This window comes from Aphidius gifuensis, linkage group LG2 (genome assembly GCF_014905175.1).
Source record: "Aphidius gifuensis isolate YNYX2018 linkage group LG2, ASM1490517v1, whole genome shotgun sequence".
Classification (NCBI taxonomy): domain Eukaryota; kingdom Metazoa; phylum Arthropoda; class Insecta; order Hymenoptera; family Braconidae; genus Aphidius; species Aphidius gifuensis.
In genome coordinates this window covers 27,725,171-27,745,230 of record NC_057789.1, presented here as the reverse complement: position 1 = coordinate 27,745,230, position 20,060 = coordinate 27,725,171, and the positions used below count along the sequence as shown (strand labels likewise).

At 25.9% G+C, this 20,060-nt stretch overlaps 2 protein-coding genes across 4 annotated transcripts in view; both read left to right on the top strand.

Annotated features, from left to right (window-relative positions):
- LOC122850019 (CCR4-NOT transcription complex subunit 6-like) overlaps positions 1-20,060 on the top strand; it is a 208,892-nt gene that overhangs the window by 29,411 nt on the left and 159,421 nt on the right. The gene's annotated exons all lie outside the window — the stretch shown is intronic.
- LOC122850016 (putative uncharacterized protein DDB_G0282129) lies at positions 1,267-7,533 on the top strand. The gene has a single exon (XM_044148967.1). The coding sequence runs from the start codon at positions 1,625-1,627 to the stop codon at positions 3,794-3,796; it is 2,172 nt and encodes a 723-aa protein (XP_044004902.1). The 5' UTR covers positions 1,267-1,624; the 3' UTR covers positions 3,797-7,533.

The window sequence follows — 20,060 nt, the reverse complement described above, 5'->3', positions numbered from 1 at the left end:
GCCAATTAGTACTGTTGTCAATGCACAATTTAAAATTGAAATGTATAATTTTGTTTGTAGAAATTAAAATGTTTTTTTTTTTTAATTTACGATTGATTATCAATTTTTTTTTTCATTTAAAATTGATAAAATACTATTAATATAATATCAGTTTTAAAAAATTTATCAAATCATCATTCAATTGTTTTTTTATTTTTATCAAAAAATAAATATAAAATAAATTACCAATCATTGATCGACTGAAATTAATTGTGTCAATGAAATAAAATTCAGAGCGTAAAAATATATATATTTTTGAAATCTGATGAATGTCCATGTATACATACATTTATCCTTCGTTGATTAGTATTAAAAAATAATATCCTTGCTACTTTTATGACATTTATATTGGCTAATAAATTTTATATATAATAATAATGACTACAAAACGAGATATCAACACTAAAAAAAAATTCTGATTATTATTGTGGTAGAGACACAAGATAAGATGTATATATGTATATTTTTGTGTTGAATGTACTGGCAACGATCGGTTGAGACTCGTGACCTACATGTCTGCTCCATCGACCCAGATCTAAAGGTGGCTCTTCATGTATCCAAAGATATCTTTTCATTCGTCTGGTCTCTTTTTTATTATTCATTTATTTATTTATTTTTTTTTTTTCTGCACGCTTTCACTTAACTTTCTCTTTTCACTTTATCAAGTGTCTCATTTAGTCATTAAATATTCCTACAATAAATTTCATTTAGCCTGTTACAATTAAAAAAAAAAATAGTATTGAGAAAATGGATTTATTTGAAAAATAAATTTAATCATTTAAAATGGATAAATAGTTGCAATCTTTGTGGTTACAAGATGTTCAGATGATAATCAGATTTTGTGTACAACAATATTTTAATTTTTATAGTTGAACATTATGTACATATGCATATGCATTAATACATTTGTACACTCATAAATCATGAATAAATTACACTGTTAAACGGAAGAAACAACGCGCTGATCGTACAAACCGGACGTGGCCAAAAGTTTGTGGTTCCGAGTTTATGTAAAGAGAAAGATGATAGTAAAGAGGCGGTATAGTTGATACGATATATATCTCATAGTAGGGTACATATATATATATATTGGCGGGGAAAATCCAATGTTCAGTATAAACGCGCATTCAACGGTGGGGATGAAAGAGGTGAATTGGTAACTAGTGGGGATAACCATCCTCCACAACGGTGTTGGTGAGGGCCATGAAGAAAGGAGACTCAGTGTCGCTCGGGTCGCGGCGAAACACGCCGGTTTAAAATAACATTCTCAATACTTTTTTTTTTTTTTTATTTAAAGAAAAAAAAATTAATATTTATAAATTTATTATAAAATAACATTTATGTTTTTAAAAATAACATAAAAAAATTTTACGCTATTGGATAAAAGTTATGTTACATAATTAACTGTGTCATATTTTTTTCATTTTGTGATAATTGTGCAAAGAGTGATATTCAATTGTGATTCGTGTCAGACGTGACTTCAATACAAAAAAATAATATAATCAGTCACTCGATTGTTTTTGAGTGTAAATAGTGGTATTTTTATTATTATTGTTATTTTTATTTATTTCTTATTGCTTGTAAAATGAGCCGAGTTTCACACGGTGGTTTGGAGGTGGAGAGATATATTGGAAGTTGTTTAATATCGTCAACCGTTAGGCCAAATTTACAAAAGACATCAATAACAACAAAAAAACAAGAACAATCACAATTAATAGGACAACGAAATAATAATTCAAAATGTTATTCACCTAATAATTATTCGTCTGGCCCAGATCAGTGTCAGTATAATAGTAATAACAATAATAATAATTGGACAGTTTCAATGACATCTAGTCCACGAAGAAATAATCAGCGTTTATCACCACCACCTTGTCAGCAATTACAACAACAACAACAACAACAACATTTACCTATTGACCAGTCTCAACAACAATCACAACAGCAACACTTGCAAAATCGTAGTCCTTTATCAAGACTTGCTATTCATACACAAGGTGCACCTCTTATTGTAACTGGGCGTTATCAAAATCGTGGAAAAATTCAAAATTGTAATAATATTGTAAATAGTAGTGTTAATGTTAATAATTTTTGCAATATTAATAATAACATTGGTACAACAATGTCAATTGGTAGGTGTATGCCTCAACGTGGTGCTCAAAAACCAATTGATACATCACGTAAATTTCAACAACAAATCCAACAACAACAACAACATCAAAGTCAAATTCAAAATCAACAATTAAATTGTAAAAATGATTGTCAAACATCAAAAGCAGACAATACATCAATAACAAATGTTGCAAATATTGATTCATTGAGTATTGCTAGTGATGAAAGTTCAAATAATTCAGAAAATAGTTTACCAAGAATAATAAAACCACGTAAACGTAGAAAGAAAGATAGAAAACCAACAAATACAATATTAAATGAAACAACAAAACAAGATGATCAAATAATAACAACAAATTCAGATCAATTAAATAGTGTTACAATAAAACCATATGTAACAACAGTTAATTATGATACACGTTATGATTCTGCTGTACATCGTTCACACAGACGACCACCAGTTGGAAGAGAAAGTTACAATAGGATACAAACATCACCGTCAATGCAAGAGATTGTCGACACGAGGCAAAGATTTGCACATCGACACGTGCAAGTGAAAGTGCTTGATGACAACCGTAATATTATTGTTGATGCACCAATTCGCACAATGAGTGTTGCTAAAGGCTATCGTAATTATCATCATCCTAATCATCTTGTCAATAATACAGGAAATCGTATTAATAATAATAATAACAATAATAGTAATAACAACAACAACAACAACAATAATAATAATAATAATAGTAATAATAATATTGTTAATATTAATAATGATAAAAATATTTCCACATTTCATGTGGATCATTATGATAATGGTTGTGAAAGAATTGGAATTGTTGATGATTCTGGTTCCTGTCAGTGTCGTTATTGTGATCCATCAGGACTTATTTGGGATGTTGATCAACATGTCTATTCTCCCTATTTGACACCATCACCACCACACACATCTCATGAATTTAATGGACTACATTATTCTCATTTACCGTTGTTTATGTCGCGTTCAAGTCTAGACTCCTGTCAGGAACAGGTTGAATACTTTGACGTTGAAGATCCTCTTCGAATTCATCATCATCAACAACAACACAATCATCATCATCATCATCATCATCAAAATCAACACCAACAACAACAACAGCAACACCACCACCACCAACAACAACAACAGCAACGTTTGCCTTCTGGCAATTGTCGTCAAGAACGTCTTGAACCAAATGGTTGTAGTCTTTTGAGAAGAAGCTGGAGTGATCCAACTAGTTATTTCAGTGATCAAATTAGTACACCAATTCGTGATGTTGGTGTAATTGGTGATAGAGGTCAAACCGATGTACCAAGAGGTAGAAGTTCTTGGCCAGGTAGTGCATCATCAGGTGTATTAACAACAAGTACAAATTTATCCGGTCTTGGACCAACAATTAATTCAGAAACATCTGTACAAAGTTTGGAGGTGTCAACTGAAATAGTCACATCATTAAATGGTCATCGTGATCTTGAAATTAAATTTTATTCATCATCACCAAATGCTGCTAATACAGAAGAAGAAAAATCATTATTCAACGATGACAATGAGGATTTTAGTGACATTTGGAGTTACCATGAGTCAAAATTACAACAAGACTTTCGTACATTGTTACAAGCTGAAGAGTAGTGAAGAAAAAAAAAATAAAAATAAATAATATTTTCCAAAATATTTAATTGAATAAGTGAGAAAGTGGATTATTATATAGTGTATTATATTAACGTACGCATGCGATACTAGGATGGAAGAAAAAACATTGATTTGTATCATCGATAAAAAAATAAAAAATAAAAGTGAAATTGAAATTGATAATGAGAAATTATAATGAGGATGGAGAGATAGGTTGCGAAGCGTAGAACAAGTAGACGATGTCGAGGTTTAGTAGAAATGACAGGGAACAAACAAACAAAGAGCCAAAAAAAAAAAAAAAAAATGTAATAAGACAGGTGCAAGTTGCGTGTATGCATATATGGGGAAGGCAAATAGGTGGTAGTAGTACAACACATGAAATCCAGCTTTAAACTTGTAACGATCACGATGTTTGTGATGGTGTATATAGCGAAAAGGGTCTATAGCCTGTAACCGCGATAACCCCCAGGATGGTTAAACATGTTCTGGATCTTTCAGCTACTAGTCGAACTCTGAGACGAGCTTAAACTGAATAGATGAATAAACCACAGAACAAGACATGATCCTGTTAATAATCTCAACTCGTGTTGATACGTACATATTCATTTAAAAAAAAAAAAATAGCAATAAAAATAAATAAATAGTAAAAAAATAATAAACAAAATGATGACATATTTTAAACAATAATTTATTAATTATATTATTTTTTTTTGATTGCATTTTTTTAAATCATATAAATTTTACAAAATTAGACATTTGAAAAAAATTAAAATTTATATTTTAATATGAAAAACAAGATATTACGGAAATTATTTTTTTATTTTAATATGACGTATCGCATGCGTTTGTAAATGTCTCAGAGTTTTTCTATGATAAAATGTGGCAATGAAGTTATAATTAATCGAAACCAAAGCCTTTAGGCGCCAACATTTATGCTTGTATTACCTATCAAGCTAAATACAAAAAAAGAAAAAATTAAAATGACGTTTCAATGAGTCCTCATTTCCTTTCTACGTTACTCGCGATAGCTCATCCATTTCCGCTTGCGGCATCACGACACCTATTTTGCAAAACTTCTTTATAAAACATGTCTAGAATTTTTTATTTCATTTCTTCTTTCTCGAAAAATACTTGTTATTATTTATTAAATTCAATTGACACATCGATAAGTTTATAAAAACCTAAAAGTTCTGAGAATTAAATATTATTTTTTTTATTTTTTTATTTAAAAATTTATGTAACAAAATATAATAAAGATTTTATTGTTTTTTTTATTTTTTTTCATTCTAATATTACTTCTCTCTGTGAAGAATAATTTTTTTCTTTTTTTTTTTTTTTTTGCAACTTTTATATTATTCATTGACATGATAACTCGGAAAGTTACAAAAGAGACATGTGTCGCAGTGCCGACGACCTTTACTTTATCCTATCGTGGCACCAGCATATTGACGTGTTTTGTTGAACTACTATAATATGCCCTCTTAAACATTACATTATTTATTTAATTTTTATGATGTTTGTCAAACAAAAAATATGCACATAAATGCAACAATATTAGTAATACATTTTTTTTTTTTACTTTACTTTGAAGATTGTCATTGTGTATTTTTTGATTATATTTTTATTTTTTTTATTTTTTCTACAAGTACATTATTTTATTCATTCTATTTTTTATATAATCGATTTTAAATTAGTTTTCTTTGTATTTATTGAATGAGTTGATAAGTCCGGACAATTAGAATATTCAATTTAAACGAGTTACGTGTCGTATTTCAGTTATTGTCGAGTCTTATCTTTGATTGCCAATCAATCGAAATAATCGATCGCGATTGTGGCGTATAAAGTTGTCGCGACGTGTTCATGCACTTATTGCACTTTCACCCGATTACTGTCAAATAGTCTACAATTGTCATTCTTTTAAATTTTTTTTCTTTTGCTGTATTTTTTTATTTTATTTTTTTTTTATTGCACTGTTTTATTAGCAGACACTTTTACTCAACACTGTAAAATTTTCTGAATATTTAAATATCAAGATGAAATTAAATCGATTTGCAATGGACATTTTTGATTTGCATATTCTAATAGTTACGAATAAATTTAAATTAAACAAAATAAATAAAAACAATTTCAATTGAAAATAAAAAATAATAATAAGTCTAATTTTTCGAGATGATTTAAATTTGTATATTTTGTACATATATAAATAATTTAATATTTATAAATATATCAATTTAAAAAAATATCATTTGTTCAATAAATATTACTTGAACAAAAATTGATTTAAAGACTGCTTATTTATAGCTAAATATTAATAAATTAATTTTTTTTTTTTTTTAAATGTCATCAACAAAATATTGGCATTAAAATTATTATTTATAAATTACAAAAATAAATTCTACCACTGATAAATTGACAAAATAAAAATCGAAAGTAATTTAAATAATTATTTTATGATATATATTTACTTGCTTGTCTACTTGTTCTTCGTTCGTTTTTACTCCAGACTCAAATATCAAATGATTAAAAATAATAACAAAATCAATATGTGTAAATATAATAATAAATACGTTGTCACAATTTTACATTTGTTTAAAATAATTTCAAGTGTAAAAATAAAAATTGAATGAGAAAAAAAATTGAGCATTCGCTCAGAAAAAATACAGTCACGTGTGCATGTGTGTAAGTGTTGTAATTTGTGTGATAAAAAAGCATCAAAATAAAAGTCTTTGATAACTATTAGTACTATCATAATTACTATTTCTTTTTTTTAAAATTTTTTTTGTTAGCCGGGGGCAAATGCCGATATAGGCAGGCGTAAACGGAAAGAGAAGTTTGTCAGTTTTTTTTCTATTTTTATTTTTTTTCATTCGCGTATACACGGCAGTTGGTCTGGATGATTAATGATCATAGTCCCGTTGACGGTCGCCACAAAAGTGAGAAATATTATACTTCACACTTGTGTGTCTTGATGTACGTGCATACACCAAATAGACTTTTTTTTCAGTTGAATCATTTACTCACACACATGCATACATATAATATAGATATTTATATTAAAAAAAAAAAAAAAAAACAAAAATTCAGTTATATATATTGAATGCAATCACCTCAAACTGGTGAAACGTCAATAAACGTAGTAACCAATGTATTCAAAATGTTAGTGGCACATATACTATCTCAAATATTTTTTATTATTTTTTTTTTTTATTTTGAGATTGACAAGTAATCGAGTGGCTCCAAGATACGTACTCACACATTGACATATATGATTTTACAATATATGGTATATATGTTGTGATGATGATGATAAAAAAATTGTACCAACGATTCACAACTTTTTTGTGACGAACATGGAAAAAAATCGATATCCAATCAGTCTGTAAATGGAAAGTTGATAGTCGTTGTTTGCTTTTTTTTTTTTTTTTTGCTATTTTTGCGATCAAAATTAACTGATAAGTGTGTAAATATAGAAAATACTTATAATACAAACTGGAAAATACTATATATAATAATAAAATTATAATTATAGAGTATTAAAAAAAATTTTAAAAAAAGTCTGTGACTTTGATGATGTGAAAAAACGAGTGTAATCATCAGGATAAAATTAATTGAAAATTAATTTTAATTTTTTATTTTTCAGTATTTTCAATCTTGTTTGTAAATCGTTGTTGATTTTAATTATATGTATTTTCTATTGACGTAATTTACTACGTATTGATCGTTGTCACATCGAGATAGTTTTTATATTTTATCACGTTATTCTGAGCCACTTGAATTATTAAAAAATATTATCACAACATGTTTCTGTCTCTGTCTCATTTTCATCGAGACTGTTGAAATTATAAAATTACATAAATTTGCTTTGATTAAATTGTATTATAATAAATGTTTAATTTATTATTTCATCAATTTTCATGTCAACAGTCTTTGAGAATGACTGACAAAGACAGAAATTCATTTGATATATTATTAAATGAGGAAAGATTGCAGAAGAAAAAATTTAATCTTATAAAATTTATGTGAAATAATAAATATTTAAAAAAAAAAAAAAAAAAAAATTCATTATAAAATTAGATAATATTTGATAATGGACCACGAGCGAATTCATTTGGCACTTCGATCGTGGCCCAGAATAAATAAATAAAAAATATATCTAGAATTTTTAATTTGTGTCGTTTATAAATAAAAGATACAAATTTATCTGTGAGTATGACTGATGTATCGTATTATTCGATACAAATTATTGACGTTCGTGTAATTATTATAATTTTTTTTTTGTTTTTTTTTTTTTTTTTACCTAATTCATTATTTGGAATTATCTTTCAGCCAGTATAAATATGAATTACAACTGAAAAAAAAAAAAAAAAAAAAATGAATAAAAGAAAAAAATAATGCTGTTTATATAAACATAAATGTTGTTTAAATTTTTTTATTTATTCCAAAATATCCTATTAAAATAATGTGTATATTAATGTGTAAATAAATGTCATAAGTTTTCATAAATGACCATCAATATTTTATTCAACAAAAATATAAAAACAGGAAAAGTCTGACGTATATTTTTATTTTTTTCAACAATAAAATTTTCTACGTATTTGTTTCTTGAAATAAAAAATATAAGATTGTTAAAATAACAATATATATATATATTCTTTGGCAAGATAATAATGTAGCATTTTCCTTTGCTCCAGTTATGTCCACCTTTGTTTGTAAATACCGCGGGAGGGCGGACATATATAATGCATGTCCTTCCGGCAATAAACATCGTGCTAGAGGATCAGGATGTTTGCACTGAATTGTCATTGGACAAATCTAAACTGGTCCAACAATAATGATACAAAAAAAAAACAATAAAATTTATCGAACAAAAACATGTTGATGATGACAAAAAAATAGATAAAAAAATATATCTTTCTTTTAAATATAGTCTCGTAATTAAAACCAGTTAATCACTCATAATTAACACTGCTTTAAATTTTGTTATTATTATTTTTTTTAAATTTATTGTTATGATGATAATTTATCATGCACATATTCGCATATTTTGACAAACAGACACAGCCATGTCAGCGTTAATATGACAATCATCCACATGCTACTGGCATTGAAATATGTTTGTGTTAATTTATGTTAGTCAACCACATTGTTCGAACATGTGTAATTACTAATGTTCTCCACATAGAAATTATGAATTATTCTGCAACAAAAAGTATCGAAAATATGAAAAAAAATAAAATTAATTAACATATTATTTTTTCAACTTTTTAATATGTTGTTATACTGATGATAAATTAAATTCTCATAACTAGGTTAAAGATTTTTTTAACTGATTATTTAATTTATTGTTCAAGTCATTTTATTTCATTTAAAATGTAGTATTTTATAAAAAAAAAAAATTAGTGACTGTATAAATCAAAAAAAATTTAATGGATTTTTTTAATCTAGTCTTGATTATTTTTACTTTTATTATAAATTATTTTTCACTAAATTTTATCATTCATAAATAAATTGATTTGCTTGTTTTCTATTTTTTTTTTTTTTAGTTTGTCAATAATAAAATCGATGACAATAGCTTTTGATAAAACCATATTGAATGTTTTTTTTTTTTTCATTGGAAAATCTTTGTGAGAGTTTTAGGTATGTTGAGGATTTGTTGAGAGATTAACGATAGTTTTACAGGTCTCAAAGTAAAGACCATTTGAATTGTGTGAAGTGGTAGTGGGCATACTTGTTTCACTATATATATATGGTTTGCATTCTTGCTCAATAGAGGTTAATCTTGGTAAGGATTTTATCCTCTTCTATCTTTTAATCCGTTTGAAACCTTTTTGCATAAAATGCCCATGGGTACATCTCCATTTAATTTGCAACTCAGTAATTTATTTATTTCATCCAAATTAACTATTTATTTTTATTTATTTATGACAAAGAAAATCAAAATAATAAAAAAAATACTCTGTCAAATATTTTAGTCAAACAATGCAAACCTTTTTGTATAATAGTCTGAATTTTTTAGATACTTTTAGGTGACTAAAATCATAATGTCTGTGTAAATTCTCGTGTAGATTTTATGTGAAAATATATATACCAACATGGAATTAAAAAAAAAGTTGAAAAAAAAAAAAACAAATGAGTTTTCTTGGCACAGAAAAACTACTGTATCTCTTTGTTTACTGAGAAACTAGACGAAAGCAAAAAAAAAATATATTTAAAAAAAAAAAATATATGTATAAATAAATATGGGACGAATAGAAAATTGTTGTTGGTGGGTGGTTGTTATATTCGTCATGTAGGTGTGGTTTTATATTTAAAGTATTTTTTATTTTTTTTTTTGTCTGTTATTTGTGTAGGATGAAATATATATAGCTATAGGATTTTCATAGCGGATTCATGTGAGCGTGATTAATCCAAACTGACGTTGACATGTTTCAGTCACCTGCGGACCGACGCGGACATGCGTTACTTAGTCAACCAATTGGGGTGTGTTGTCCTGGGACAATTTATTTATTATAAAAATAAAAGATAAATACTCGGTTGTATTTTACATGTTGTACCGAGGGATAATCGGGAACAATTTGGAAAACACGGGTTAACGTGTTTGAACAAACTAGAAATTAATAGGAAAACAAAAAAAAAAAAAATTATAGATCAAATACGGTTGATAAATTCAGTAGGCACATAAATTTATGTACACAAGCATAAAATAATGGGGAAATATATTAATGAAATAATTGGATATGCATGTGCTGACAAATTTAAAAACTGTCAAGTATGACGTGCACATTGCATATAATTTTTTTAACAAATAAATATATATTAATTTTAAAATAAAAGATGCTCGTTAGATGCATGAATTATTGAAGTAAATGCACAAAAATTTGACATGTGGTTATGTGCAATTTTGCGAGAAATTTCGGCCATGCATTCATTGAATTGCAAAATTGCATAAACGTATGTTTACTGAACAAAAAAAAAAATATTTATTTTTTATTTATATCAAGTATAATTTTGTTGATTTTTTCTTTTAAATTATTAAATATATTATCATGTTATTTTAAAAAATACAAATTACATTTATAAAAAAAATTTAATTAAAATTTTTTACACCGTTTATTTTATTAAATAATAATAATAACGATGATAAAAATATTTAATTTCGAATATAATTCAAATTTTATGAATGTATTTTATAATTTTTTAAATACATAAAAAAATTTATTATAACGTTATAAAAATTAATAAAAGAATTAAAAAAACATGAAAAAAAAAAAAAAAGTGTTGTATTCATTGTTTATGACTTGTGTAAAGTAACAACGTTTACTTTCTACTTTTATCGTAAGCAAAGGCAAATAAAAGATAAAAAAAAAAATAAATATATATATGAAAACATAAGAATGCACAGCTGTGTATTGTCGTTGTATTGAACCGGTAGTTGTCTTCTTTAATTTTCTAATGTATTCCACGTGTATTTAAAAATCTAATATTAAATTTCTCGCACTACCTGAACCGGACGCACGTCTTCTAGTATTTCTAAATCGCTCTGTTTGAAAATTAATACTTTACTACTACTAAGGAAATTAATACTTTATATTATTTAAAAAAAGGATTAATAATTTTTTTTATTTAATAATTTTTGTTACGTGATTTATTAATTATTATTTTCATCAGCTGTTTATTTTATTTTTTTATTTTTTCAAATGATACTGTATAAAAGTTACAGCTCTAATGAAGTTGATGTTATTCATGGCTATATATATAGATGTATCTCACGAGAATGTGTTATGCTTCGTTAACCTCGAACGACACAATTAAATAACGCATTGTTAAAGTCAAAACATGTTAAGGGTACCCGTATAATGTTTCGAGTGTATTACCATGTAGGCTACAGTTATATGTACAATTGTGATTGCCAGTTGGATGCTCAACTTCACTCCCTAACAATTATCACTCTTGTAATGATATAAAATTTTTCTCGATTATACATTTAAACTTTTTATTTTGTTATTTAATTATTATGAGCACAAAATTTTCCATACTTTGTGATTTATTTATTTTTATTTTTATTTTTTTTTTTTGGTGATAAAATTGGAATGGAAAAATAGGTTTATATAATAACTGCAAAGACTCAAGACTATAAAAAATTAACAAGTGACATATTTTTTGTTCTACGTTTTATTTATTTTTTTATTTTTTTCCGGTTTTTAAATTACTATATTATTTTGAATTGTTTCTTGTATTGTTATTCGATAGTTGATATAAATCTTTACATATTCATATAGTGACTTTATTTTTTTAATCAGATGCGGCACTGCACGAAATGTACTACCGACTACGTAATCCAGTCTCGTTCGTGTCTCGTGACACAAAATAAAGTCATAATAATTTTTTTTTTTTTCCAGCTGTGTCATTTCATTCTCGTTTGAATTCACCTTCTATGATTTATTTTAAATTATATTCCATTTAAATTCAATTGTGGCATATTGATTTCGAAATCTTTGTGAATTTAAAATTGAAATTATATTAACTTTATTATTATTTAATTTTTTATATAATTTTTCTCTTATTATTTTTAATGAAAATTCAAATATTATGTATTATTGTTGAAGTAAATATCATTCAAATTCATTTATAAAAGTCGATAAAATAAAAAAATAAACGATAAAAAATATCAACTGAATGCTAACGTAACTATCGAGAATTTGACTGTTGTTTATTCGCTAGTTAAACTGAGTTTTGTTTGAACAATAAAATCGTTAACCTTTTTTTTTTTTTTTTTCTACATATATATACATTCGCATATGGCATATTAAAACATCAAATATTGTTACAAAACTCGTATTTTTTTAATAGCTTTTTGTGAAAGAGAATTCATTTGTTTTTATTTAAATAATGGTTTCACCGATACTGGTGAAAATGTATATTGTAAAATTATACAAAACGTATATACACCCAAAAAAATAAAAAAAACAGAAAGGTTCTATATTAAACATATTCACTAATTTAATTTAATTTTATTCTCATTAATATTGTACTTGCAATTATCACTTTTCATCTTTTCTAATTAAATAAATAAAAAAAATCTCAAGACATTTTCGTAATAAATTTTTTTTATCTAAATTAAAAACATATATTATTTTTACAGTCAATGTACAGAAAAAAATATTATATATTTATTAAAACTTTGATGTTTAACAGTTGAAGTTTTTAATTAGAAAAAATAAAAAAAAAATATAAATTAGTGTGAGAATATCTGACACCTTTTATTCTTAATGATGACACAGTGCCTTATAGTTTTCAGTCAACGGTAAAAACTTATAATCTTTTTGAATAAAAAAAAATTATCTATATTTATATAAATTGATCGGTCTTTCTCCAAATGAAGTCTCAGTATAATAAAGATATATGGATGGTTAGGTATACGACAGCTTTATGGACAAAAAAATGTACTTTACAAATATCCATGTGCTTAAATGCCTTAAGAAACTTATGTATTTGTTGTGCATTCACTATTCTTCATACACACATATTTTTTTGTTTATTTTTTTTCTATTAAAAAATGTGTGACGACGAGTCTGTTTGTGGGTCCTAAGAAAAGGTGATACACACGGTTCTTGCGTCTACAAAGGCGGTGCATATATATAACTGGAAAACGGCACAGTTATCATATATGGCTACAGATCTGGCTTGTAATAATCATTTTTGTACAGCTACACGTATATATATTTCTACGTTCTACATACTCGTTCAAACTCTCTCACACATTTTCCTTCACCAATTATTCATCTTATTTAATTTAATTTTTTTTCATTCATCCTTTTGTTTAGTTGTTTTTTTTTTTTTTCAATTCTATTTTTTAATTTTTATATCCATGACGTGCGTAAATCAATTCTCTATCACCTTTTGCGTGTAACTATGTTTATGTTACATACTTGAAATAACTAGATAAAATTCATTCGTTATGAATAATAATATTTAATATATTTATGAAAAATAAAATAAAATAAAATAAACAATGTAAGTTGTGAGGAAACTCGAAGTAACATGATGTAGAGACACAAAACGAGAGTCCCATCGCGTTTACTATATATCTTTCATGCACATCGCATATTCCATAGACGGATACATCACGACTGTTGAATATGTACACGGTACTTTATATAATTGCTAGTTGCTTTATTAGGTCAACTGTACATATGTACATATATATATATATGAACACAAGTATATTATAGGTTTTTATAACTACACGCATGTTATAAAAATTTACAAATGTAATTTAAAAATTGATAGTTTTGTACTTGAAAAATAATATTTTAAAAAACATAAAATACATGACTATATTTTTAAATTTAATATGAACAATTATTTATTTTTTTTATTTTTTAAAAATCCATTTGTTGAAATGACATCTTGTTACGAATTCAGTATACTACAATAATAACGAGACTCAAGAATAAGGATAAAATACGTATATATAAATGTATACGAGTGTTCATTATTCAATGGTAAAAATACCATTCTCGTGATATGTCATAGGCAGGACAACAAACGGGATCGAGAAAAGCGTGAAGCAAGTGAGTAGCGTATGTAACAGACGGGAGAATGTATACGATATATATAGTTGCATGATGGGGTGAACTACTGCGACCCTCACTATTCACTCGATCACGAATTCTTATATTGTACCTTTATGTAATTTTCTATCTCTTTTTTTTTTTTTTTCATTCTTTTTTTTCCAGTTTATCTGTCCATCGATCAATCGACTTTTTTTTTACTTTTTTTATTCCCTTGTTTTCTTTATTTTCTCCCCATCACTAATTTCATTTTATTTTATTTTTTTCTGGTCAAAATCACACACGATAATTGTGTATTTATGTTTTACTGGATTATTAGAGTCGAGCTATTAGAAACACGTGTCTTGCCTTGTTTGTTAGCTGATGAAAAATAAAAAATTGCTTATTTTTTTTTTATTTCTTTAATGGCGTAATTGAGAAAAATATCAAATGGTCCATTCAAACACGACTGCGGACGTGTTTGAATGGACCATATGAGCCAATGTCTCTTCCATCAATGTTTTAACTTTATCTGGTATATTGCCAACTTTGTTTCAAAACATCAATTTACTTTGAAATTATATGAAAACGTGTCAAATTTTAAGTTGCATCGACATTAGCATTAATTGTTGGAAAAAAATTAAACTAAAATAATTATTGTTGTAGCACTGAATGCCCTCGACAAGATGAATTACTCGAATTAGGACCTCTATCCAAGTTGGAAATTCTCATCTATATATTTATTACCATATTCTACATTACTTGTGAAAATTCTCTTTACCAGACTCTTGTATAAAACGATGATCAATTTAAATAAAAAAATTTATCAACAATTTATAAAATATAAAAATACTAAATAAATTGAGTAAATTAAAGTTTAATTTGCATAATATATATGAGATTGTATTGGTTATACTTGTGGTCATATAGCAATCAATATATATATGCATATGTATTTGATACCCTGCTGATAACAGCATCATAATACTCACGTAAATGCAATGGAACCCACTCAAACCATGTGTATCGAATGGGCAAGAGAAGATGGCGGGTGGTTTAACTTGCTCTCGTTCAAGCCAATTTAACTCTGGACATATATTGTGTATATAACGTTAGTGCACTGTTGGATATCACCAACACGTTCACTATCAAACCACACAACTTGAACTACAATGTTTTAACTCTTCAAGTTATAACCACATCTTCAAAGTGTATTGGCTTTTTTTAATTTACTATATATTCATTGACTATGTGTATATTTATTTACATTGTGCTTAACTATTTTTAAACGATTAAATTAATTTTTTATAAATATAAAATATGCAATAGTCAATACATTTACAATCATTTGATAGAAAAATATATATTTTTTTTCTCGTTAAATAATAGTCGTTAAAATTTATATTATACATACAGAAATGAAAGAATGAGAGTAGGGCGGTCAATGTGGGTGGTCTAGTTTTTTTATGAAAAAAAAAAAAAAATATACATATACACATGTTATCGAGAAAATGCCTCCAAGCATACATATAGATTGAATGATTCGATAGAGCAGAAATATATGCGTTCATCCTGATATTAAAAATATCTTCTGACCACTGTACATCAAGTTTAGTATTTTTTTTTTCTTTTATCTTAGGGTGTATTTTTTTTATACATTCTACGAATATTTGTAACCCTTATAAAAATGAATGGTGCTTCATAAACGAGTTCAGTCAAAGCAAATAATTGAAGAGCTATAGCTTCAAGTTTAAAAAGAAAAAAAAAAAAACATTAGTTAAATTCCAGTGTCTTTGTCAGCAGGTTTTTTATTTTTAGAAATATATATTTTTTATTTATTTTTTTATTTTTTTTACATAACGTTTGCTAATGAATAGATCAAATAATAAAACCAGGAATTTTTTTTAACATTCCAGATTAAATTCATCAAACCATAATGAGAATTTTTTTCTTATAAAGAAATTTTTTTTATCAATGTTATAATTTATTTTTCATATATCGTGTTATATTAAATATAATTGGGTTGATAATTCCGAGCTTTTGAAATTTCTTGGGTAATGAAAAATAATTTATAAATGATCTGCATTCTTAGATATTTCTATTCATTTCTAAATATATTCCTGAATTTCTATCAAAAAGAAATATTGAATAGTCTCACACACTCAAATCAAATGAAAAAAAAAATTGTTTTCGATTGAATCTTCAAACGAATAACTATGATCTCATATACAGTAGAGTAGTAGAATAAAACATTTATATACCCAATTTAATATTCTATTTTCTTTGACTATTTCCATTCGGTTTATTATCCTTTACGTTCTTCGGAACTTTGAAAAGCAAACAAACAATATAATTCATGTGATCATTCACGTTTTTCTGATAAAAGTATTTTTACAAATAAAAAAAAAAAAACAAAGCTGTCATTTTTTTGTGTCTATGGTAAATCGATTTTATAAATAACGAAAAAAAAAAAAAAAAAACCACCGATTGCAGTTGTAGCCTATAGGCAATAATTTTTTTTTTTTTTTCCTGTTCGTTTGTTTGTTTGTTATGAGTGAAAATAACAATTTGTGAGATTATTTGACCAGCGAGTATTATTGGACAGAGTTTACCAATAGATGTGGGAAAAAAAGAAACGGATTGTACACGAACCAGTAAGCTGGAAAATGGTTCTGGTGAATCATTATTTTTCTTCGTGGCTGAAACTATCGGTGCACTCTACTCTATTAAAGTTGAGTTAATTTTAATATTTTTTTTTTTTATTTATTTTACTCGATATATTTTTAGTATTTATCAACTATAAATAAATTCATCTTTTTTGTTTTTTATTCGCAAACTGATGAATATTTGAATTTTAATTTGAAAAAAAAAAAAAAGCAATTCATGGCTTATTTTTTTATCATTTTTTTGGAGTTGTTCTAATTACAACATGGGCGTCAACGTATTTTCTATATTCCCTGGGATGTATGGAATACCCTGTGATAATTTATACTATATCTCAACTTTAATTGGATGTGCAATGTATCTTCAGTTACACTGTGTGTTCAATTTATTCGTATCATTGCCCAGACGAATGGCTGTTATATATAGCACATTTATATAATGAATCATGTATTCAAATAAAAATTTAAAAAAGAAAAATTAAATAAATAAAAAACATTTATTTCCCCACATGTTCATGTCAAAGAGTATATACGCTTATTACCTCTGACGGTATATTAATTAATTTTCCCGATGGTTGCACTATAGACTGGTTGATACTAATTATTATTTCAATGATTTGTGTTTTTCATCTAGACTTGTGAAATTTTATTATTATTATTAAATACAGAATTTCAATTATACTGTTTCATTGATTTTATATAAAAGCTCAATGTTAAAATTAAATTAAATTTTTTTTTAAATTCATTGTTTAATTTAAAAATATTAATTTTTTTTTTTTTTTAATTTTTGAAATATACAGTTGATTTTTTCCAGTTAATTATCAATGAAATTTTTAATGAAATTTTATTGAATAAAATAATAAATTGATTTAAAAAATAGATTTATTTATGCAGTAAAAGTCAATTTGACATTTGAAATAATTTTTTTGTCACGATTTGTAAATTGAAAGTATCGTGGGAAATTATATATCTAAAATGTTATTGATTCATGAATGTATGTACATGAACAAACAATAGTTGGTGAGTGTTCGATGTTACAGTCAATTGATATATCTCAACATTCAATTTTTCCATCGTATTACAAAATTACAACTAACTTGCATATTGAATTTGACATTTACCATTATCTAATGATGATAATCATTTGACTATTGTTGTCATGCATCAATTCAAAACATATAATTTGAAATAAAATTTATATGGAAAAATAAATAAATCAATATTATATGTGTTTGTAAATTCTACACGATAAAATAAAATACTACCATCAAGAATAATATTTTTGTGAAAAATAACAAACTTCATATCTCAAACGTAAATAGTAAAAAATATTTTTTCTATTTTAAAACCCTCCACCTAACATAACTTATCAGTTTCCAACTGAAAAACAGGGAAAAAAAAACGACAACCCAATCCATACACACTTCAAATCGACCCTCGTATATTTGGTGTTGGTTTTTTTCTTTTTTTTTTCCAGCAGGATTCTAATCAACTTTTATGTTAAAACTATTTTACGATAGGGCAATATGCAATTCACCAATTTCATTTAAAATTAATATCTAAATATTTTTTTTTTTTTTTAATTTAAAAAACTTAATTTTACTTGACCCTTGTCATGATATAAAATATCATTGTTAAACTTTTTACCGTAAAAATTCAATAAAACTTCTTCAGTTATATCTCAAAAAAAAAAATAAAAATATTATTATTGTAAATACAGCTTCAATCCAATTTTTATACGATAAAAAATTCTCTGAATATATAAAAGAAATGAAAAAAAAAAACCCTTTGAGAGATTCGTTGAAGATATAAATATGTGTTTGAGCGTTTCACTGGTTTTCATATAATTGAGTGGTTTGCCTCTTGGATATACAAGTAAAATTGCGGATCAGCCTTGTCTGCATGAATGGAATATTCGGCACGCGAACTTAAACAAATATATATATAGTTTCATTTAAATAGTTCAAGTAGCTATATATATCTATGTATTTGTCAGGTCAAATAAAAAGTTTCTTCTGTGTTGGACATTGATTTAATCAAGAACAAAGTTGACCCTGGTATATATACACCAATACAAAATACAATTCAAGTTATCTCCATTTATCTATACACCATGTATACCTATCAATTTAATTTTCAAATTGAACTATATATATTATTATGCATATGCCATAAACAGTTTGGTTATCTATATAGCAACGCGATAATATCCCCAACGCAATTAATGGTAAATCGGTATCAAACCTTGATACTTGGATTCTATAATATTCTGTCTCTCTCTCTGTCTCTGTCTCTGTCTCTCACCTTTGCTTGATTCTGACAATGAGAAATTCTGGGCTTGCATGAAAGGCATTAACCGATTAGCCACGTTTTTGCAATTTTTATGGTTCACGTGATACCCGATGAGACTACCTTCGTGGGAATTTGCATTATATTAAATTTACTGATCGTTTGGATTATCAAAAAGTGTTTACTGTCATTCTGTTATTTGACATATACATTGTTTCACAATACACTATCATGAAATTGTATCAAAATTTTAAATGAATCCAATAATCAACATGGATTTATGGGGATTTGTCTATTTAGTAATTTTAAATCTATTTTCATTATTTGATATCAATTTAATATCTCAACACAATTAAGTTCAAACACAACAATGTAATTGACAAATAAATATTGACTATCGAGCATTAATAATTTATTTGAAAGCTCAAATGTTTGTCTGTCTTTTTTTTTTAGTCAATTGTTTATCTAAAAAAAAATATATTTCATATAATAAAAAAAAAATATATATCGTTCAAATTATTACTATTATTAGAAAAAAAATATTCAACACATATAATTTTTTTTTTTTTTATTACAACCATTATTTTTCTATTTTAATAAAAAAATTTTATTCTTGATTGTACTTGTTGTAAAACACGAAGGGTGCGTCAGCTGTGTCAGCTGTTACCACTGTTAGAACTTGTGAATTTTTTTTTTGTTTTTTATATTTTATTTATTTCTCTGAATAATGGTTTTATCACTTGAGGGTTGGAAAAAAAA

What these genes read in the sequence shown, in the direction of transcription:
- LOC122850016 (XM_044148967.1), top strand. Translation starts at nt 1,625, where the DNA reads ATGAGCCGAGTTTCACACGGTGGTTTGGAGGTGGAGAGATATATTGGA.